Source organism: Capra hircus, chromosome 9 (assembly GCF_001704415.2).
Source record: "Capra hircus breed San Clemente chromosome 9, ASM170441v1, whole genome shotgun sequence".
NCBI lineage: Eukaryota > Metazoa > Chordata > Mammalia > Artiodactyla > Bovidae > Capra > Capra hircus.
In genome coordinates, this window is record NC_030816.1 from 48205151 (window position 1) to 48228506 (window position 23356).

Sequence of the window (23356 nt, forward strand, 5' to 3'; positions counted from 1 at the left end):
CCTTGACTAGACGGACCTTAGTCAGCAAAGTAGTGTCTCTGCTTTTGAATATGCTATCTAGGTTGGTCATAACTTTTCTTCCAAAGAGTAAGTGTCTTTTCCATAGTGATGGGATTTTAGCTGGACATAAGGTGAAATCACTGTAGATGGTGACTGCAGCCATGAAATTAAAAGACGCCTACTCCTTGGAAGAAAAGGTATGACCAACCTAGACAGCATAGTCAAAAGCAGAGACATTACTTTGCCAACTAAGTTCTGTTTAGTCAAGGCTATGGTTTTTCCAGTGGTCATGTATGGATGTGAGATTTGGACTGTGAAGAAAGCTCAGCACTGAAGGATTGATGCTTTTGAACTGTGGTGTTGGAGAAGACTCTTGAGAGTCCCTTGGACTGCAAGGAAATCCAACCAGTCCATTCTGAAGATCAGCCCTGGGGTTTCTTTGGAAGGAATGATGCTAAAGCTGAAACTCCAGTACTTTGGCCACCTCATGCAAAGAGTTGACTCACTGGAAAAGACTCTGATGCTGGGAGGGATTGGGGGCAGGATGAGAAGGGGACGACAGAGGATGAGATGGCTGGATGGCATCACAGACTCGATGGATGTGAGTTTGAGTGAACTTCGGGAGATGGTGATGGACAGGGAGGCCTGGTGTGCTGTGATTCATGGGGTCACAAAGAATCGGACACGGCTGAGCGACTGAACTGAACTGAAGGTGACTCAACTAGAGACTACATTTCTCAGACTCCTCACAGCTAGAAGTGGCTATGTGGCCAAGTTTTTGCCAGTGGAATGTGAATAAAAGTGATGACTACAGTTTTTGTGTCACTTGTGAAATTGCTTGCCTTTCATTTCTTCTCCTTGCCTCTCTCAGTGGCCTGGACCACAGTCTTAGCAGCCACCCAACTTTGTGCATCTAAGGACCACACACTAAGAAAGGGCAGCAAGACAAAAAAGACCATCATATGCAGCAGACACTCCCATCAGTCTAGGTTATTTGCCTCTGAATTTTTACTTTTCTATCCTATTTGTTTATCTTCAGATGTCTTGTCAACTCCTTCCCATGTCCATGTCCTGCAGAGGGGCACAGATACTCTGCAACGGAGTCATGTGGTGTTAACGGAAAAAAAAAAAACAAAACAGAACAACAGTCATCAAGAGCACTTACAAGCAGGAAAGTAGCAAAGATCACACAGTTTTCTGAGCTCTCCTGATCCCCGGAGTTGTGTTTGGCATGGTTGACTGGGGCTAAATGGCTCCAGGATGGGCTCCTGCCATCCAGCTTTGCCATGGGAGCTTCCTGGTGAAAGAAGAAGTGGCTCTGTTGGGAAAGCTCAGCACCTGGTATCAGCCTGTGCTTCCACTGAGCTAACTCAGATCTGCTGAGCCAGCTCGCTACAAAGCTACTGAGAAAAGTAGGAATTGCCCCTGTGAGGCCATCCAGGTTTGTTTTCTGTGGTTATGTCCAGGCTTCTGGCTGCTGGAGCTAGTCCAGGGTTTTCCAAACAAGAAAGAAAGAGATTTTCTAATCTGGGCATCAAAAAGCCATTTAATGTCCCTCTCAATGCCTTCTTGGCCTGGAGACATTTTTAATATACTCAACCCCAGAATCATCCCACTTTGCTACTTTGGTTCTTCAGCAAGTCACTATTGGCTTCCTAGGTGGCTCAGTGGTAAAGAATTCACCTGCCAATGTCAGAGACAGGAGACTCGGGTTTAATCCCTGGGTGGAGAAGATCCCCTGGATCAGGAAATGCAACCCACTTCAGTATTCTTGCCTGGGAAATCCCATGGAAGAGGAGCCTGGCGGGCTACAGTCCATGGGGTCACAAAGAGTCCGAAATAACTGAGCACAGATGCACACACACACACACACACACACCCCAACTAAGTATCTAATGATGCTTGGCTTATGTTGACTTCTGGAGACATCAAATATTCTGCCTTTCTTTCTGTGCGTTGAACTGTTTCCAACATGTATTTATTGAAAGTGCTCTATTCTGATTTATACAAGAGGATTTAATTATGACTCACATAACCATAAAATGAACACATGTGAAACAATTTGCTTAATTCATTAATTAGTGAGGGAACATGCTATAACTGGTTCAAATGAGGATTTGCTTTTCAGAGATTTACATTCTCTAGTGGACAAGAGGAATAATTTGCATAGCTATGGACAGGAAGGATATGTATTACTGTTAGTTTTCTACATGTTAATATCTACCTTTCACAGGGTTGTAAAATAGCGTAAAGAAAATCAACACTCTTCCACTTTTGGTGGGAATGTAAATTGTTACAGCCATTACAGAGAACAGTTTGGAGGTTCCTTAAAAAACTGAAAATAGAGCTACCATATGATCCAGCAATCCCATTCCTAGGTGTATATATCTAGAGTAAACCATACTTCAAAAAGATACATTCATCCAAATGTTCATTGCAGCATTTACAATAGCCAAGACATGGAAGCAATCTAAATGTCCATTGACAGATGAATGGATAAAGATGTGGTACATATAGACAATGGAATACCACTCAGCCGTAAAAAAGAATGGATGATGCCATTTGCGGCAACACAAATGGGCCTAGAGGTGATCATACTACATGAAGTCAGAGAAAGATAAATATCGTGTGACATCGCATATAAGTGATATCTGTTAAAATGATCCAAATGAACTTATATACAAAGCAAAAATTGACTAAAAACTTAGCAAGCAAACTTAGTTACCAAAAGTGAAAGGCAAGGTTCAGTTCGGTTCAGTTCAGTTCATTTCAGTCACTCAGTCATGTCCGATTCTTTGCAACCCCATGGATTGCAGCATGCCAGGCCTCCCTGTCCATCACCAACTCCCAGAGTTTACTCAAACTCATGTCCATTGAGTCGGTGATGCTATCCAACCATCTCATTCTCTGTTGTCCCCTTCTCCTGCCTTTGATCTTTCCCAGCATCAGGGTCTTTTCAAATGAGTCAGCTCTTCGCATCAGGTGGCCAAAGTACTGGAGTTTCAGCTTCAGCGTCAGTCCTTTCAATGAACACCCAGGACTGATCTCCTTTAGGATGGACTGGTTGGATCTCCTTGTAGTCCAAGGGACTCTCAAGAGTCTTCTCCAACACCGCAGTTCAAAAGCATCAATTCTTTAGCACTCAGCTTTCTTCACAGTCCAACTCTCACATCCACACATGACTACTGGAAAAACCAAAACCTCGTCTAGATGGACCTTTGTTGAGAAAGTGATGTCTCTGCTTTTTAACATGCTGTCTATGTTGTTCATAACTTTCCTTCCAAGGAGCAACTGTCTTTTAATTTCATGGCTGCAATCACCATCTGCAGTGATTTTGGAGCCCCCCAAAATAAAGTCTGCCACTGTTTCCACTATTTCTCCATCTATTTGCCATGAAGTGATGGGACCAGATGCCATGATCTTAGTTTTCTGAATGTTGAGCTTTAAGCCAACTTTTTCACTCTCCTCTTTCACTTTCATCAAGAGGCTCTTTAGTTCTTCTTCACTTTCTGCCATAAGGGTGGTGTCATCTGCATATCTGAGGTTATTGATATTTCTCCTGGCAATCTTGATTCCAGCTCGTGCTTCCTCCAGCCCAGTGTTTTTCATGATGTCCTCTGCATGTAAGTTAAATAAGCCGGGTGACAATATACAGCCTTGATGTACTCCTCTTCCTATTTGGAACCAGTCTGTTGTTCCATGTCCAGTTCTAACTGTTGCTTCCTCACCTGCATACAGGTTTCTCAAGACGCAGGTCAGGTGATGTGGTGTTCTCTTCTCTTTCAGATTTTTCCACAGTTTATTGTGATCCACAGAGTCAAAGGATTTGGCATAGTTAATAAAGCAGAAATAGATTTTTCTGGAACTCTCTTGCTTTTTTCATGATCCAGTGGATGGTGACAATTTGATCTCTGGTTCCTCTGTCTTTTCTAAAACCAGCTTGAACATCTGGAATTTCATGGTTCACATATTGCTGAAGCCTGGCTTGGAGAATTTTGAGCATTACTTTACTAGCGTGTGAGATGAGTGCAATTGTGTGGTAGTTTGAGCATTCTTTGGCGTTGCCTTTCTTTGGGATTGGGATGAAAACTGACCTTTTCCAGTCCTGTGGCCACTGCTGAGTTTTCCAAGATTGCTGTCATATTAACTGCAGCACTTTGACAGCAGCAGGATTTGAAATAGCTCAACTGGAATTCCATCACTTCCACTAGCTTTGTTCGTAATGAGGTGGGGAGGGATAAATTAAGAGTTTGGGATTAACAGATACACACTACTACATATAAAATAGATAATCAATAAGGACTTAGTGTGTAGGATAGGGAACGCTACTCAATATTCTGTAATAATCTATATGGGAAAAGAATATGAAAAAGAATAGATATATGTATGTGTGTGTGTTCAGTTTTGTCTGACTATTTGCAACCCCATGGACTACAGCCTGCCAGGCTCCTCTGTCCATGGAATTTTCTAGCCAAGAATACTGGAGGGGGTTGCCGTTTCCTGATCCAGGGGATCTTCCTGACCCAGGGATGGAACTAGCATCTCTTGCACCTCCTGCATTGGCAGGCAGATTCTTTACCACTGTGCCACCTTGGAGGTCCAGATATTGTATGCTGCTGCTGCTGCTGCTAAGTTGCTTCAGTTGTGTCCGACTCTGTGCAACCCCATAGACGGCAGCCCACCAGGCTCCTCCATCCACGGGATTTGCCAGGCAGGGGTACTGGAGTGGGTTGCCATTGCCTTCTCCAATGCATGAAAGTGAAAGTGAAGACGCTCAGTCATGTTCAACTGTTAGCGACCCCATGGACTGCATCCTACCAGCCTCCTCCATCCATGGGATTTGCAAGGCAAGAGTACTGGAGTGGGGTGCCATTGCCTTCTCTCCAGATATTGTATATGTATAACTAAATCACTTTGCTGTACACCTGAAACTAATACAACACTGTAGATCAAACAGACTCCAGTATAAAGAAAAAATACAGAAAAAGAAAGAATTTACTATCCTCCACATCAAAGCAAAACAGACAAAACAAAGACAATGAAAACCATATCCATAGAGGATGAGAAGATTCCTGGAGAGTCCATCAGACAAGGATTAGCCTTCTGCTGAAGTGTTAGCCAAATAGACAACCCAGCCAGTTACAAAGCCCTGAGTTTCCACAGATTCAACCACAGAGAGGAGTGGGGGTGGGGAGCTGTCCAAATCCAGCCCTCATCTGAAGCAAATAATAATGGCTAAAAGCTTAAAATAGATCCAGGGAGGAGCTCATTTTCAGGGCAAAAGAAGCAATTCAGCACCTCAGGCAGTTCTGGATTTGGAAATTGTTTTGGTTCCTCCTTACTTCCTTCTATTTGTTGGACCAGAAATTCATACAGACCTTTATGAACGAATTCACCAGGTCTGACGATGAACTTATTTAGACCAGCCAAAATAATTGTCAGCCAGGGACACAGGACTTCAACCTCCCTGCAGAAAATCCCTGACATCTGACGTAGGAGGATTTATAGGTTTAGTGGAAATTGCTTTCTCCTGCTCTCCAGATTACAGACTGTGGGTTGATTTTTTTTTCCCCGTGAATAAACATCTTTCTAATAATGAACAGACCAATAATGTCTTAAGAGAGAAAAAGAACATCCTTTTCCTTTTTTTTTTTTTTTTTTTGCTGTTTCTTCAGAGAACCGTTTGGATTTGGAAACCCACATTGGCCATACAGAATATGAAAGTTGGCGTTTTCTTTTTGTGGTGGGCGTGGGTTTTGCCTACTGAAAGCAGAGTGCACTGGCGAAAAAGAGACATACAGGAGATGTCGAAGAAAGGCAGGTGAGTGGACATTTCAGCACAGAGGATTTAGGGGGAGATGGTGTGTACAGCGAGCTTCTGGTTTAATTGTGGAATCGTTTCCAGTATGTGGTGTTTCCTGTGGATGCCCTTTGCCTTCTTGCTCCTTTACCCTGTGTTCTCCTGCTTTCCTCCCCTCTTTTTTTGTGACGTTAGAATTACGTTTTCTTTTTAAATGATGCTTAGATTTGATACAGTGCTATCATTGCATATTCTTCAATCTCTTAGGAACTGTCCTGGGTGAAAGATTCTGGGTGAAAAAAAGCATATATGCACGTTAAAAATAATAAGGGCAATTATTTGGTGTTTGCATCCTAGGTTGGAGTGAATCTGGGAATTCTCAAATGACTGATGGGACCTCTAATTAGGGAGAATGATTCTGTGAGTTCTAATTATTTCTGCTAGATGTGTAGGTCCCTTTTACAATCTTTTAAAGGAGAACAAAACAGCTTTCTTCAAGCTATATGGCCAGGAGGATCGTTAGATTGTCCCCATTTGTAAACTGGGAGGGTACAGGGGTGGACCAGCCTGAGGACCAGCTGCTGATGGTTGCCAGTAAGGTACGTGCTGCCCTGGCTGTGCCAGCCCAGACAGAAACAGACTGATCCTTCGGCATCAGCTTCACCAGGGTGGCTCTGTGACAGCGCTGGTAGTGGAAGTGCATGTCTGCACACCTGCTTGCCAGACACGCATCAGTAAAATAGGATATTTGGAGATCCCGCTCCCCACCCCCCAAACCAGCTCTCTCTTTACTGATGAAGAGATGGAGGCAGGAAGGGCATTCTTGATTCTTGGTTCTTTATCACCCTGAGTTCAAATTGAGCTTTAGCTTTCTTCATCTCTGAATGTAAGATGAACAGAGGTCATAAGTATCAATTAATATGGGGCTTTCTTGGTGGTCCAGTGGTTAAACCTTCTTCCTTCCTGTGCAGGGGGTGTAGGTTCAATCCCCAGTCAGAGCACTAAGATCCAACATGCCACAAGGTGTGGCCAAAAACTTTTTTTAAAAAAAGCAAAATGGATGAATATGAAAGGAAATCCAGCTTCTTGGAGTCTGGGGCTAGTGGGAGGGCTGGGTGTCTGACTCCTGAGTGACCCACTCTGGGTTTGAGAGAGCCCTTCACACCTGGGCTTCTGAACAGCCAGCTATGGCTCACAGCCCTTGTTTCAAGCAGTTTTAGCAACATATCAAAGTTAAGGAGCTGAAATATCCATTGGTTGTGGTGGGCCCAGGACACAGACAGGGACTGCTGTGTGCAAGACACATGTCCCATCACTGTCAGAGTCAGAGGCTGCTGGACAAACAGTGGAATTTGTGGAGCGGTGCCGCCATAGAGATGATCTGAACCAAATGTGCTCTCGAGGATTACAGGTGACAGCAACAAATGCTATTGGTGGTCACCAAAAACTTCTCAGCCTCTCTCCCAAGCCAGAGTTAGAGAGGTGACTTAGTAGGAATACCAGTGTGTCACTAGTGGCAAAGAGTCTGCCAGCCGATGCAGGAGAGGCAAAGACTCAGGGTGGATCCCTGGGTCAGGAAGATCTCCTGGAGAAGGAAATGGCAGTCCACTCCTGTATTCTTGCCTGGAAAATCCCATGAACAGAGGAGTCTGGTGGGCTACAGTCCATAGGGTCACAAAGAGTGAGACATGACTGAGTGCGCGCGCGCGCACACACACACACACACACACAAAATGACAAAGCGAAATAAATTTTCTTTTAAAAATTACTTAAAGGAACTTTTATTTTTATTATGGAAGACATGTTATTTTAAAAACCATAGGAAAAAAATTTTTTTCAATGCACAAAATTCTCCCATAATCCCTAAAACCTAGAAATAACCTTGTTAACATTTTTGTGTATTTTCTTCTGTTTTTTTTATAAGCATGTATTAAATATTAACTAGTCTGGGATTTTTCTATGCATATAGTTTTGTAACCATATTGTATCTAATGTGATTTTATCTGCATATTTTCTTACTTGAAGTATATAGTGTTATCATTTGAATGAACACTATAAAGCACAATAACAATTAAAACTGCTTAAGTATCTTCCTCTGCTTACAATATTTAATTGTTTTCTCTTTGTTATTATAAATATTCTGTCTGGATATCTTTGTATACAAGGTCATTGTTTATGTGCATGATTATTTAATTAGGATAGACTTCTGGAAGTATATTAGACCAAATGGCATAAGAACATTTAAAGTTCCAGTAGAGTTGGCAGAATTGCTTTCCAAAATGGTGAACCCAGCCAGGTTTTTTGTTTTTACGTAGCCTAAATTTTTAAAGGGCTCACTTAATTTTAGCCAGACTCTAAATTCATAAACTGCTGGTAATTTGTAGCGAGGCTGCTTTTCACAGTTCATGCTAATAACATAAGAAGCAAGGTGAACTCATGCACATGGTGAGGGTGAGGCTAGTGAGGTGCCAGTGATGCAAAATTTAAAGAGACCCTTGGGAATGCCCTGGCTGTTCAATGGTTACTACTCCTTCCACTGCCAAGGGTGCGGGTTTGATCCCTGGTCAGGGAACTAAGATCCCAGAAGCTTCAGAGCACGACTGAAAAATTAATAGCTGACTGAGTGAATGAATAGGGCCTTGCACGACCCAAGAATAAGGGCCTTCTTACATTTTATGCCTCACTTGGGGATTACTCTAGTCTCTGCCCTGGCAAATAATTTCTGAGTTTTTCTCAGCATCTTCTTGGGAGATATATCCAGATGGGATCCACCTTCATGAAACATGCTGGATAAAGATCAGAGTGCCAGGGCAGTGAGCAGTGTTTCTAGAATGTATCAATACTTATGGTTTCTCCCTGCTCCTTGGAAGAATGAAAATCTAGCCTGTCTACACTTCAGGCCCCTGGACAAATTTCTGCTCAAGCTCTGGAAGCACAAATGGATCCCATCAGAAGCAAAGTACCATTAGCATTCTTATCTGTAATGCTATAGAACTCAAATTTAAACTGCAGGAAAGTGAGGATCTAAGAGTTTCAGCTGATTTCCATTTTGGGGAGATGACACTGGTGGCAGGGTGGCAGGAAGATGCAGAAGGAGTTGCAAGGCGGACTGAAAAAGTCATCCTGCTTTAGACCGGATGAGAGACGGTGAGAGCCGGAGCTAGGACGGTATTAGTGGGATGAAATGAACAGGGATGGGGGAAGATGGATGAGAAGTTTAAGGAGGCAGAGTTGTCAGGATTAGACTGGGTGGGAGTCTAGCAGGTATCTGGAAGGTGTAACTGGGTAGAGGGGAGTGCCTGGAAAGGGAGAGCAGGAGGAGAACAGGTTTGGGGACAAAGTATGAGCATGTGGACCCAGGTGTTCTTACAAGCTACTAGGAGATGATTGTCCAGTTGACAGGAAGGCCTCCAGGTCTGTGGCTCAAAAGAGAATTAGGGTCTGGAGGTGAAGCTGTAAAGAGAGTTCCTCAGTGGTGATGGATGAAGTGACCCAAAGACAGCATGAGATAAGAGCAGGACAAAGAGAGAGCTGTGATGAGCAATATTTAAGGCAAGGATGAAGAGGACTCCGTGGGGACCTCCCTGGTGGTCCAGTGGTTAGGAATTCGCCTTGCAATGCAGGGGACACGGGTTCAATCTCTGGTCGAGGAACTAAGATGCCACTTGCTGCAGGGCAACTGAACTCACTCACCACGAGGAAAGATCCCACGTGACGCAACTAGAGGGTTCAGGGAAGGAAGCTGGAAATGGGTGATGAGAGAAATGGGCGTAACACTGGAATGGAGAGGTGTCAAAGAGGCTAAGGGAGCACCTACGGGACAGTCATCAGACGCGTGTCACAGAGCAGACACCGCCCCGGGCAGTGGGTGCCTCATCACTGACCAAGTCAGGTACACACTCTCCTCGCAAGAGGCTTACGGACCAGAGAGGCGTTCAGTTGAGGTGTCAAAGGTTTCCAGAAGGAGGGAGCAATCCATGGTGGATTGCAAAACCTGGTGGGTCAGATCCCACCGGGGTCAAAATCAGTCAGGTAGAGGGCCAAGATGCAAGCTCCACTTACGGGATGAAGAGCCGTTAACAATCTCAGCAGGAGGAGACGAGTGGTGGTGTGTTGAGGACAGGAGAAAATGGAGTGAATGTGGTTCACTTTTACAAGAAGCCTGGCTGTCAACTGGACCACTGAGACTAGAAGAAAGTGAGAGGGATAGACAGCGATGGGAGCTTGCAGCGGATTCAGGTGATGAAGGGCAGAGGCCAGGAGGGAGGAGGTTGTTGGCTGTTAGAACCTGCCCTGACAAAGCGCAAACCTCTGGGTTATGGGCGGGGTCTCTCTGATCGCCCTATACCTCTTTTATTAGATTTTTATTTAAAAATATTTTTTCTTAATTTGGCTGTGCTGGGTCTTAGTTGAGGCATTCAGGACCAATTCCCTGATCAGGAATTGAACCTGGGTCCCCTGCATTGGGAGTGTGGAGTCTTAACTACTGGACCACCAGGGAAATGCTGTGATTTCTTCTTTTAAGTTAGCAGTGTTCTCTCTTCATTGCATCCCTTCATTCTCCAGAGAGCTTGCTAGAACTTTGAGTCTTCACTTTGTGTTTCTCACTTGTCTGGTTACAAAGCGCCACTCATCCTGACAGCTTCCTGAGCCTTCGCTGGGCTGCTCCAGGGCTCACCACACCCATCTCTTCCCTCTTCCTCTGGCTCACTTATTTTTCCTCCTCCAAGTGTTAGCACAGATGTCACCTTTTCTCGAGGACCTTCCTTGGCCCTCCCCCATCCCTGCATCTCAAGGCTCAGCTGGCTTTTTTCCGAGCTTCCGCGGCCCCCATCTATCCTATCTCGGACAACTGATCATTCAGCATTATCAGCCTATGAGCTCCCTGAGAGCTGTCTGCCCAGGCTGCCATAACAAAACGCCGCAGGTTGGGTGCCTTAAACAACAGACATTCATTTTCTCAGGTCCTGGAGGCTAGAAGGCCATGATCAAGATGGTGGCAACTTTGGTTTCTGGGAAGGAATCTCTTCTGGGCTTGTAGCTGCCGCCTTTTTGCTGTGTCCTTACAGGGTCTTTCGTCCGGGCTCACCAATGGGGAGATGGAATGTGATGGGGAGGCTCTTTGGTGTCTCTTCCTCTTCTTAAGTGGGCACCAGTCTCATTTAACCTTAAATACCTCCCTAAAGGCCCTGCCTCCAAATACAGTCACATGGAGCAGGGCACAGTTAGGAGACTATATGAATGGGCAGGGCACAGTTTAGTTATAACAAGGGCTCAGCTAACACCTTTATTCTTGTCTCCCCAGGTTCAAGTACAATATCTGATAAATAGCAGATATTCAAGAAATGTTGTGCATGAATAAATGAGAGACTCTTAACCCTTCCTTTTCTTGTACTTCACTCACTCATTCATTCATTCAACAAATATGTATTGATGACACTCTGCTCCAGGCACTGGAAGAAGCGGTGAGCAAATTGGACCTCACCCCTTCCTCTGCAGAATTTCAAAGGCCTTGGAAATGCCCTCCTTTCAAAGATGAGAAGAGAAAGGCCCAGAAAAGTTCAGAAGTCGTGCCAGGTCACACAGTGTACCCTCAGAGTTCCGTGTCCCCCGTTTCTCTACTTCCTGTGCCCAACTCTGCCCACTGTAAAAGGAGAACAAGAAGTTATACTCATGGATGTAAAATTCAGGTGGAACCATATGAAAATGTTTTCATATGTCAAAACCAGAGCAATGTTCACGTTAACATTTTTTAATCCTTATAGTGATCCTATAAGGTTAGGGTTATTCCCTCATTTTATAGGAAACTGAAACAGAAGGATCAAGAAAAGGGGATGTTCAAGGTTGAGATTTTACCAGAGAAGCAGGTGGACAAATATGCCCTTGCTGCGCCATCTTGTCCCCCTGGGAGGGCCACAGCGGGCCAGGTCTGAGTGTTGAGGATCCATCAGGTTGGTGGGAACCTGGGTCCATTGTGGTAGCAAGAAGGCTGGATCAGAAGACTCTGAGACAGCACAAACACCCCACCCACCCCAGACACAGCCTTCCGGTTCTAGGCAACTCAGGTCTCCCACAGGTGTGCAGACTTTAGGCATCATGGAATTTTCCCTGCCTCGATTAGTAAGGGTTCTCCCAAGAAATAGAACCAATAGGATGTGCATAACATGTATATATGATGTCTGTATGTATGTGGGGCTTCCCTGGTGGCTCAGTGATAGAGAATCTGCCTGCCAATGCAACACATGCAGATTCAATCCCTGGGTCAGAAGATCCTCTGGAGAAGGAAACGGCAACCCACTCCAGTATTCTTGTCTGGGAAGTCCCATGGACAGAGGAGCCTGGTGGGCTATAGTCCATGTAGTCCCAGAAGAGTCAGACGCAACTTAGATACTAAACAACAACAATGTATGTGTATCTATCTACCTCTCTATCTATCTCTCTGTGGTATTACACACACACACACATATATAGTACAATATTTATTATAATATATATATACCTATATATGTGTATATACGGGTATTCCCTGGTGGCCCAGAAGGTAAAAAAATCCGCCTGCAATACAGGAGACCTGGATTCAGTCCCTGGGGTGGGAAAATCCCCTGGAGGATGGCATGGCAACCCACTCCAGTATTCTTGCCTGGGAAGTCCCATGGGCAGAGGAGCCTGGTGGGCTATAGTCCATGTGGTCCCAGAAGAGTCAGACACAACTTAGACACTAAACAACAACAATGTATGTGTATCTATCTATCTCTCTATCTATCTCTCTGTGGTATTACACACACACACACACATATATAGTACAATATTTATTATAATATATATATACCTATATATGTGTATATACGGGGATTCCCTGGTGGCTCACAAGGTAAAAAATCCGCCTGCAATACAGGAGACCTGGATTCAATCCCTGGGGTGGGAAAATCCCCTGGAGGAGGGCATGGTAACCCACTCCAGTATTCTTGCCTAGAGAATCCCCATGAACAGAAGAGCCTGGCAGGCTATAGCCCATGGAGTCACAAAGAGTTGGACGCAACTGAGGGACTAAGCACATACGTATACACACACACACACACACACACACACACACACACACACGAGGGGAGCTGGGGTGGGAGGAGGATTTATTTAAAGAATTGGCTCATGTGATTGTGTGGGCAACCAAGTCTGAAATTTACATGGCAGTCAGGCAGGCAGGGGGAAATTCCAGCAGGAGCTGGTGTTACAGCTGAAGGCAGTCTGCAGACCAAATTCCCTCTTCCTCAGAGGACCTCAGTCTTTTTTTCTAAGGTCTTCAACTGATTGGATGGGACCTACCCACATTATGAAGGGTAATCTGCTTTATTTAAAGGCTACTGACTTAAATGTTAATCATATCTTAAGAACACCTTCATAGCAACATCTAGGCTGGTATTCAAACCAGAGTCTAGCCAAGTTGACACCTAACTTACCTATCACACAGTCTTAGAGGCAGTGGTTTGAAAAAGAGATCATCAGTTACCCAAAAATCCATTTAGTGAGGAATCCAAGGAAAGTTATACTTGAGAGAAAATACACAATCCTTACTCATTATGTGGAAAAATGCACAGTCTCTCTAGCAGTACAAGAAATGCTGTTCAAGAAATTATAAATAGCATGATGGCAGAAATAAATAAAATAAAGAAAAATTAAATGCACACACACATACTCACACAACCCCCAGGCCAGTGAGTCTATGGGGAACACAAAACCATCTCTGTGGGGCTCTGACAGTAGACTGACCATATTTCCACATTGCCGTCTGCCAGTAGGACTACAGCTATAATGTTGTTCAGTCGCTCAGTTGTGTCCAACTCTTTCCGACCCTATGGACTTCAGCATGCCAGGCCTGAAGATGAAATAATGAACAAAGTGAAGTATAACTTATCAAATGCTCTGCTATTAGTTAAATGAGCCTTCCGGCAGAACGCTGCTCCTAACGGGCCCCCAGACCTGATCTAACCTCTGGGAAATGTTTTGAGAAAACATCATCCTTAGACAAACTGACTGGGAACTACAGCAAGGAAATATCAAGAAGAATGACCATGGGCCAGAATTTTTCATAATCTCCAAGAAGATAGAATAAAAATGTATGTTCAAAAAACATACACCTTCCATTCAGTCCAAGAAGCTGTCTCAAATGTCATCCTGTATTATTATAACTTCAGTTCAGTTCAGTCTCTCAGTAGTGTCTGACTCTTTGTGACCCCATGAACTGCAGCACGCCAGGCCTCCCTGTCCATCACCAACTCCCGGAGTTCACTCAGACTAACGTCCATCGAGTCGGTGATGCCATCCAGCCATCTCATCCTCTGTCGTCCCCTTCTCCTCCTGCCCCCAGTCCCTCCCAGCATCAGAGTCTTTTCTAGTCAGTCAACTCTTCGCATCATGTGGCCAAAGTATTGGAGTTTCAGCTTCAACATCAGTCCTTTCAATGAACACCCAGGACTGGTCTCCTTTAGGATGGACTGGTTGGATCTCCTTGCAGTCCAAGGGACTCTCAAGAGTCAACACCACAGTTCAAAAGCATCAATTCTTTGGCGCTCAGCTTTCTTTATAGTCCAACTCTCACATCCATACATGACCACTGGAAAAATCATAGCCTTAACTAGATGGACCTTTGTTGATGAAGTAATGTCTCTGCTTTTTAATATGCTGTCTAGGTTGGTCATAGCTTTCCTTCCAGGGAGTAAGCGTCTTTTAATTTCATGGCTGCAATCACCATCTGCAGTGATTTTGGAGCCCAGAAAAGTAAAGTCAGCCACTGTTTCCACATCTATTTGCCATGAAGTGATGGGACCAGGTGCCATGATCTTAGTTTTCTGAATGTTGAGCTTTAAGCCAACTTTTTCACTCTCCTCTTTCACTTTCATCAAGAGGCTCTTTAGTTCTTCTTCACTTTCTGCCATAAGGGTGGTGTCATCTGCATATCTGAGGATATTGATATTTCTCCCAGCAATCTTGATTCCAGCTTGTGCTTCCTCCAGCCCAGTGTTTTTCATGATGTCCTCTGCATAGAAGTTAAATAAGCAGGGTGACAACATACAGCCTTGACATACTCCTTTTCCTATTTGGAACCAGCTTGTTGTTCCATGTCCAGTTCTAACTGTTGCTTCCTGACCTGCATACAGATTTCTCAAGAGGCAGATCAGGTGGTCTGGTATTCCCATTTCTTTCAGACTTTTCCACAGTTTATTGTGATCCACACAGTCAAAGGCTTTGGCATAGTCAATAAAGCAGAAGTAGATATTTTTCTGAAACTCTTTTGCTTTGTTGATGATCCAGTGGATATTGGCAATTTGATCTCTTGTTCCTTTGCCTTTTCTAAACCCAGTTGAACATCTGGAAGTTCATGGTTCACATATTGCTGAAGCCTGGCTTGGAGAATTTTGAGCATTACTTTACTAGCGTGTGAGATGAGTGCAATTGTGCGGTAGTTTGAGCATTCTTTGGCATTGCCTTTCTTTGGGATTGGAATGAAAACTGACCTTTTCCAGCCCTGTGGCCACTGCTGAGTTTTCCAAATTTGCTGGCATATTGAGTGCAGCACTTTCATAGCATCATCTTTCAGGATTTGAAATAGCTGAACTAGAATTCCATCATCTCCACTAGCTTTGCTTGTAGTCATGCTTTCTAAGGCCCACTTGACTTCACATTCCAGGATGTCTGGCTCTAGGTGAGTAATCACACCATCATGATTATCTTGGTCATGAAGATCTTTTTTGTACAGTTCTTCTGTGTATTCTTGCCACCTCTTCTTAATATCTTCTGCTTTTGTTAGGTCCCTGCCATTTCTGTCCTTTATTGAGCCCATCTTTGCATGAAATGTTCCCTTGGTGTCTTTAATTTTCTTGAAGAGACCCCTAGTCTTTCCCATTCTATTGTTTTTCTCTATTTCTTTGCATAGATTGCTGAGGAAGGCTTTCTTATCGCTCCTTGCTATTATTTGGAACTCTGCATTCAAATGGGTATATCTTTCCTTCCTTTGCTTTTTGCTTCCCTTCTTTTCACAGCTCTTTGTAAGGCCTCCTCAGACAGCCAAGTGTCCAACTTGGAACATTTCAATTCCTTGTTCATAAGTTCCTAGGGACTCAATCAGTAAATGCACTCATTTTTTTCCCGACCAGGATTGAACCCAATTCACTTGCACTGGAAGCATGGAAATTAAACCACTGTACTGCCAGGGAAATCCCAATAAATGCCTTTGTTTAATCAGTGAGTGGGCACCAGTTTTGTGCAAGGTCCATGCTGGCTCTTCTGTGAGGGGAAAGGTAAGCTTGGACCTTCCACATTGAACCCAAATTGCAGGCAATGGGAGCCAGATCTCCCAGTGAGATACAGTGGCCAAACTTGCTTCCCATCCTTAGAGCCAGAGCCTCTGAGTGTGACTCCTGGCTCCTTCACTTTCACAAGTTATTAAAACTGTCTGTGTCTTAGCTTCCTCATGTATGAAATGGGCACAATGGCAAGGCCTACCTCACAGGGTTGTTATAAAGACTAACCCAATTAATACATGTGATATAGTTAGCCTGGTAACTGGCAGAGAGTAAGTACTCAGGCAGTGTTAGTTATCCTTTTATTTGCTATGTGTTACACTTCATTTCAAGGTTAATACTCGTACCTCAGCTGGTAAAATGATGCTGGTGACATTAAAAGTATTTTTAAGATATACGTAACTTGAGTTAGAAGCAAGTTATAGTGTTTTTCCCTCTCTCAGGGTTGTAAGGATATACTCAGGATGGTACAGGTTATTTCTTAGTGGTTTTCATCCTTTCCTTTAGGCTTCAATCTATTTTCCAAAAAATGTTAACATAGGAATGTGAACAAAAATAGTTATTGTAAAATATTAAATAGCAACAATTTAAAAAAGATTTTATGGGAGTTCCTTGGTGGTCCAGTGGTTAGGACTCAGTGCTTGCACTGCCATGGCTGGGATTCAATTCCTGGTCGGGAACTAAGATCCCACAAGTTGCGTGGTGTGGCAAAGAAAGAATAAGATTTTATGTGTCCTAATTATCAGTTTTTTGCTAAGCTAGAATCTCAGCTTCATGATGGCAGAGATAGTGACATCTCAGAATTTGGCAGCCCTTCCTTGGGTTCTGTGCCCAGTTCTGTTTTAGACTGGCCCAAAGCCACAGTAGGGCTTCTCTGGTGGTTCAGTGGTAAAGAATTCACCTGCCAATTCAGGAGACTCAGGTTCGATCCCTGGATGGGGAAGAATCCCTTGGAGGAGAGCATAGCAACCTACTCCAGTATTCTTGCTTGGAGAATTCCATGGACAGATGAGACTGGTGGTCTCATAGCAACTAAACAAGAAAAGCCACAGTAAGACTGGGGCCAAACTTGACTTTTATTCCTATCGCCTCTTTCTTCCTGCATCTCTTGTATTGCTCTCTGGTATTGCTCTCACCCATCCAAAGAACTAATACCGTTCTTCACTCACTAACATGTGCTGAGAGTCCACGGGCACCCAGCACTGTGCAAAATGCCAAAGATGAAGAGGACTCTGCCCTCAGTGGCCTGTGGCCTCGTCCTGCCCCTGCTGACCATCCACTGTGATGACCTGTAGCTCTCCCTCCAGTCTTTGCCCTTCCCCAGCCCTGGGACCACCTCCTGCAGAGTGCACACCTGCCCCTGCTCCACTTGGTCGCAGATGACGTAATCCCTGTGCATCAGCCCTAATATCCCTGGGTATCAGTCGGGTCTTGGCAGAAAACAGCACTGCACTCAGAAGGGCTTAACCAATAATTGAATAAAGAGACCGCTCGCAGAGCGGTGCACAGGGCTCAGGGCAGCAACCAGGCAAGTAAATGCCCCACCCCCAAGCACAAGAAATACAGGAAGACGTGACTACCTGCAGACCTGAAGGGGAAATTGTGTAACTGGAGCTTAATGAAGTACTGTGATTATCTGTGGTCACAGAGCAACACAGACATGGCTAGTCCCTGGCATCGAAGCCGAGAGAGAAGGAGGAGTTACCCTCTGCTCTCTCATTTCCTGCCGGTGCACTTTTGGCTGAATCCCTAAGCTGAAGTGCAAGGATGCCCAAGCGAAATGGTCTACCTGGCAATGTGTCACTCTCCACACTGACAGCTTCATGGCAGTTCCAGGTTAAAAATGCCATCAGTTTCAGTTGGGGAGATAGTTTAGGTCAGACCTCTTCAAATCAGGCCTTCTGAATAATTAATCCTCCAATTCTTGCTTCTGTGGGTCATGGGAATTGCTCGTTGAAAGCTAAAATAATGCACTGCAGTTTTGTAGTCTTTTTTTTTTCTTTCACATTTTATTCCAGTTAGATTTGAAGCAAATCTACAGGGTGAAGGATATTTTGTTGATTTGAGTACCTGGACTCTCTAGAACACATTCAGTTTTAATTTCATAGTAAGCCTCAAAGACGGAGTGCACAAAGATGTGCTCAAGTAAGGCAGACAGTGACCAGAGGTGCACGCACACCACTGTAAGGGGCCTCTTCCCCACACCTAAGCTGCAGTGATTTGCAGCAACGCCTCTACTCCTGGCCAACGGGGAGGGAGCAGAAGGAGGGCTCCTGGCTCCATTAGGAGAGAGAGGAGGTGGGCAGCAGTGGCTTCCTCCCTCCCTTCCAGCAGCAGCGTACCTCCACCCTGATCCATTAGTTAAGATTCTTCCCCAGGACGAAGCCTTTGCTGCCAGCTCAGCGATTTCCTTCCGTTAGGAGGAAACTTCCTGTTGGCTGAGAAACAACAACGGCTCCTTCCATGTGCAGTCCACCTTCAAGTTTAAAAAGTACACACACACACACATGATCCCATTGGCTCCACGCAGCCCTGGTCCTGTCACAGAGCTTCACCTTCAATAAGATGAGGAAACTGAATCCCAGGGAAAGGTACCCAAAGGCACGGAGCAGGAAGGTCACTGGAGAGTGGAACTCTGCTTTTCTGTCTCCCGGACACATTCTCCGCACCCCCCACCCCCCACCCAGAATGATAGTTTCTTCAGGAAAGAAGATAGCCAAGCACTGAACGATGGACGGAGCCAGTTACAAGGGAGGAAATTGTGTGTTGAGAATGAATGCACCAGAGCTCTGTTTCTCAAAGTGCCATCTTCAGGGACTTTTCTGGTGGCCCAGTGGTTAAGACTCCATGCTTCCAATGCAGAGGGCACAGGTTCCATCCTTGGTCAGGAATCTAATGTCTTACATGCTGGGTGGCATGGCCAAAACATTAAAATAAAGTGCCATCTCCTGACCACCACCACCAGCAGCAGCATCTGAAAACTTGTGACAGATACAGATTCTTAGACCTTAGCCCAGACCTGCTGAATCAGAAACTCTGGGGCAAGGTGAGGTTCAGGAGCCTAGGTTTGAAACAGGCCTCCAAGAGATGCTGATGTAGGCCAAAGTTTGGGACATGTGCATTGAAAGAAGTGTGAGTGTGTGTTTGACTGTGCATGGTACACGGGAGGACACACACACGCTGCTGTTGGGATGAGGAGCTGGAAGGGCAGTTCATTGTTTCTGTGAGTTCCAGAGATGCTGCTGAGGGGTAAGTGAAGACCGTGCAAGGCCCTTGTGGCACTGATCATAACAGCAAGAGGAGAAGCAACTCATGTGTCCACCGATAGAGGACTGAGCGCGTGAGTGATGGTATATCTGTGCAGTGCAACACTATGTAGTGTGAAAAAGAATATGAGGCTTGGGATACTTTGATATGGAAAAAAATCCAAGTTATTTATATATATATATATATATATATATATAAAGAAGTAAAAAGTGTAAGATTATGTGTTACTTGATGTGTGAAAATAAGAGACCATTTGCCACAGCATACATGACAAATACTGTATGATTTCACTTCTATGTGGAATTAAAAAAAAAAACTAGTAGATACGGAGAACAGATAGGTGGTTGCCCTAGGTGTGGGGTGTGGGGTGGGCGAAATGGATGAAAGGGATCAAGAGGTACAAGCCTCCAGTTATATCATAAATAAGTCCCGAGGATGTTAATGTACAGCATGGTGACTATAGTTAACACTACTATATTGTATATTTGAAAACTGTTAAGAGTAGCTCTTAAAGTTTCTCATCACAAGAAAAAAAAAAGTGTGACTATGAGAGGTGAGGGATGTTAACTAGATGCATTGTGGTAATAATTTTATATAATTTTTATATCTCAATGAAACTGGAAAAATACAGGATATAAGAATGCATGTTTGTATTTACTTGTACCTACAAGATACTCTGAACAGGTAGACCAGACACGAATAAGAGGGGTACCAGGGGGAAGGGGGACTTGCCTGGCGGTCCAGTGGTTAAGACTCACGCTTGCAAAGCAGGGGCTCTGGGTTGATCCCTGGTCAGGGAACTAAGATCCTACAAGCCCCACGGCCAAATGAAGAACAGAGAGAGAGCAGTAACAGTGGTTGGGGGAATGGGATGAACGGAGGCACAGGTAGAAAGCCAACTTTTACTGCATTTCCTTTCTCTTTTTAATTGTCAAGCCCTGCAAATATATTACCTACTTAGAAAAAGTGAATATAAATGAAAATGGCCCTAGATTTGATTCAGAAGCAGAAGCACAGGAAGCTGCCTCCCAGGGAGCCAGAATGGTTGGCATTTGAACCAAGGGCAAGTCCATGCTCTCTCTGCAGGATGGGCCAGAGGGGTCCAAGGGAGCCAGGCTCGGCCAACACCCACTGCCTCTCCCCTCCAGCTACAACCTGCCCCAAATGTCTGAGGAGCTTTGGGTGAGTTTAGACTTATTAGTAAGCCCAGGACCAGCAGTTTTCAGCCTTGGTTTCACATTAAAATCATCTGGGAGGCTTTTAAAAACATTAATGTCCAGGTTCCGTTCTGCCCAGATTGTCACCTCTGAGATGGGGCCTAGATGTTGGATTTTAAAGTATTTTATTTATTTTGAAGTCTTTGTTGAATTTGTTACAATATTGCTTCTGTTTTATGTTTTTTGGGTTTTGGCCAAGAGGCACGTGAGATCTTAGCTCCTTGGGGAGCGAACCTGCACCCCCTATGCTGGAAGGTGAAGTCTTAACCGCTGCACCACCAGGGAAGCCCCCTAGATGCTGGTATTTTGCAAGCTCCTCATTCACATTCCTAAACTCCTGTCTTGGATCTTCTGCGTTGGTTCATTGACCCAGAAAGCCAGAGAATGGAAGAGAGGAATTCCAGTAGCTTTAAAGAAGAAATACCACAGCCCATCAAACTTGTCAAGATCAGGTCTGAATGCAAATAGTTTTCATCTGACTAAATTAGGGTATGTGATCAACCTGTTTTCTCTCACTCTGCAGCCCAATTCTTAAACGAAGCCCTGATATTACAAAATCGCCACTAACAAAATCAGAGCAGCTTCTGAGGATAGATGACCACGATTTCAGCATGAGGCCTGGCTTTGGAGGTATGAGGCATGCACTCTTGAGGCTCGTCTTCTTTCCAGGTCCTTCTGTCTGTCTGTGGGCAGCATCTGACCAGGGAACCATTCAGCATTGCTCCCTACTCCAATCAGGTCTGCCTAGGTTGTGAACAAGGCCTGAGCCCTCAGCATCATCTGAGCACCTGCCCTGGCCAGCCTGCCTTGGACTCTGCTGAACGCATTCTTGGGAGGCAGCTGCTGGTTTGTGGCCAGACCAGCCGAGCCGTCCTCAGGCCATGGCTCCCAACAAGGATGTCTCAGTATTAGAGAGGCTAGTAGCTGGCTGTGGGGACAGTTGCAGTCTAAAGTTGCCTCCTGAAAATGCTTTGAAATAACAATTTTTTTTTAATTGGGTCTTTTAAATTTATTTGTGGAAGCAGTTTTTGAAATTTTCTTAAATGATGCTCACTTTCATAGCTCCTAGAAATGCACAATTTTTAAAATAAAATGTAAAAGTTCTGTCTGCAATATACATTTAAAAATGTACAATAATCATACCCCTAAATCATGACTGTATTATCAATTTAATGTGAAATATGAATCTTAGACTAAATTTGTTCTTATCCTGGAGCTGGCAGACAGAACTCTGGGCCCATATCCTAGGGTAGAGTGTGGTCTGCTGAGTTTAATTAAATGAAAACTCTTTAGAAAATAATGAGTTAGTGCCAGAGCCCTTTGAAGCTTAGCCTGCAGCTGCCACATTTCAGGTTTCTTAGTGTCAAATAGGGTTTTCATTCTTATTAGTTTTTTTTTCCTCCCACTGGGAAAAAAATATTTATTTCAGAAATCATTCTGCCTTTTAGTTCTTCCAGTCACTTTTGCCTAAAGGATAAACAGGTTCTAGAAGGGAGTCTTTATTCAGTCCCTAATCTTCTGCTGTTGGACCCAAATTCACCTTTTCACTCCGTGATGATATTCCATGATGATATTCTGTGATGCTGTTCCATGCCTGTCCTACACACCTGAAAGCAGGGAGGGAAAGAGGCAGCAATCTACTTCCCTGATAATTCTTTCTTTTTATACATATTAAGTTTTTATGGCCTAGAAATGCCCCCCAAATATAATATTTTCATATCCACCCAGTGTATCACATCCCCCATGGAGGCGACTCCATCGTCTAGCAAAGATGCAGATCAGTACCTTGGCAAATGTTTTGAATATGACCTTGGTTCTAATTCACCAAGCAGGGCCTTTCTCCTGGCCAGAGACACTGGCTTCCAAGATGAAAGAGGGTGCAAAATCAGGAGGTAAATACAAAAATTAAAAAATGTGTGACTTCATGTTAAGGAGTAACTCTTTAGATGGGACCCAACTTTGACCCAGGTCTCATTGTTCCTTTAGATGAGCATATGTAACCAAAGACAAATGCTTTGCATTAACTTCCTCATTTCAGAATCACCTGACTGATTCAGACCAAATAAGAATTTTTTTTTTTTAACCTTCGCTGGAATATTCTAGGGAGCGAGCCCATGATGCCACCCTTTTATCTCTGGTTTGACTTTAGCCTGGCATGTGGGACACCAAACCTTCAAATCTGAATGTGCTATGAGAAATACTGCTTATGCCTGTCTCATTCGTAGTCAAAGTTCAAATAAAAAGAGTAATTGCTCTTGCCACGCCCCGTCCCCAGGGCCGGCCATTCCTGTTGGCGTGGACGTGCAGGTGGAGAGCTTGGACAGCATCTCAGAGGTGGATATGGTAAGCGCTTCTCTGGCCAAGGCTGCAGGTGAGGGATCCCCTCGGGCCCTGTGCTGGGCCAGGAGCGCCACACACCACAATTCCCCGGGCTCACAATCCCCGGGCTCACAACCCCCAGGCAGTGGGAATTCCCACACTCGATTTACAGGTGGCTCAGCGAGGTCGAGACACTTGCTCAAAGCTGCCCCGTTGGCAGGGAACAGAGCCGCATGACAGACATGACTGTCCCCACCCCAGTGTCTAGGCTCTTGCCACCTGCATGTGTTCTCTGGACAAATGCTGTCCAGCATAAACAGCGGGATCCAAGGAGCCAGACACAAGCTACTCCTGTGGACTCTGTGTCTGGCGGTGAAAATGCAGAAAAAGCTCAAGTTTCCTCTGTTTTTCTTTTTTAAATGGGCTTTGATTAACAAACAGAACATTCTGCAACTCCT

The 23356-nt window shown here is 44.5% G+C and overlaps 1 protein-coding gene across 1 annotated transcript in view; it reads left to right on the forward strand.

Annotated features, from left to right (window-relative positions):
* GABRR1 (gamma-aminobutyric acid type A receptor rho1 subunit) overlaps nucleotides 5448–23356 on the forward strand; it is a 33841-nt gene continuing 15932 nt past the window's right edge. Inside the window, exons 1-3 of the mRNA XM_005684689.3 lie at nucleotides 5448–5821; nucleotides 21103–21209; nucleotides 22855–22922. Of these exons, the coding sequence (XP_005684746.1) occupies nucleotides 5718–5821; nucleotides 21103–21209; nucleotides 22855–22922 (279 nt within the window). The 5' untranslated portion in view covers nucleotides 5448–5717. The remainder of the gene's footprint in view (nucleotides 5822–21102; nucleotides 21210–22854; nucleotides 22923–23356) is intronic.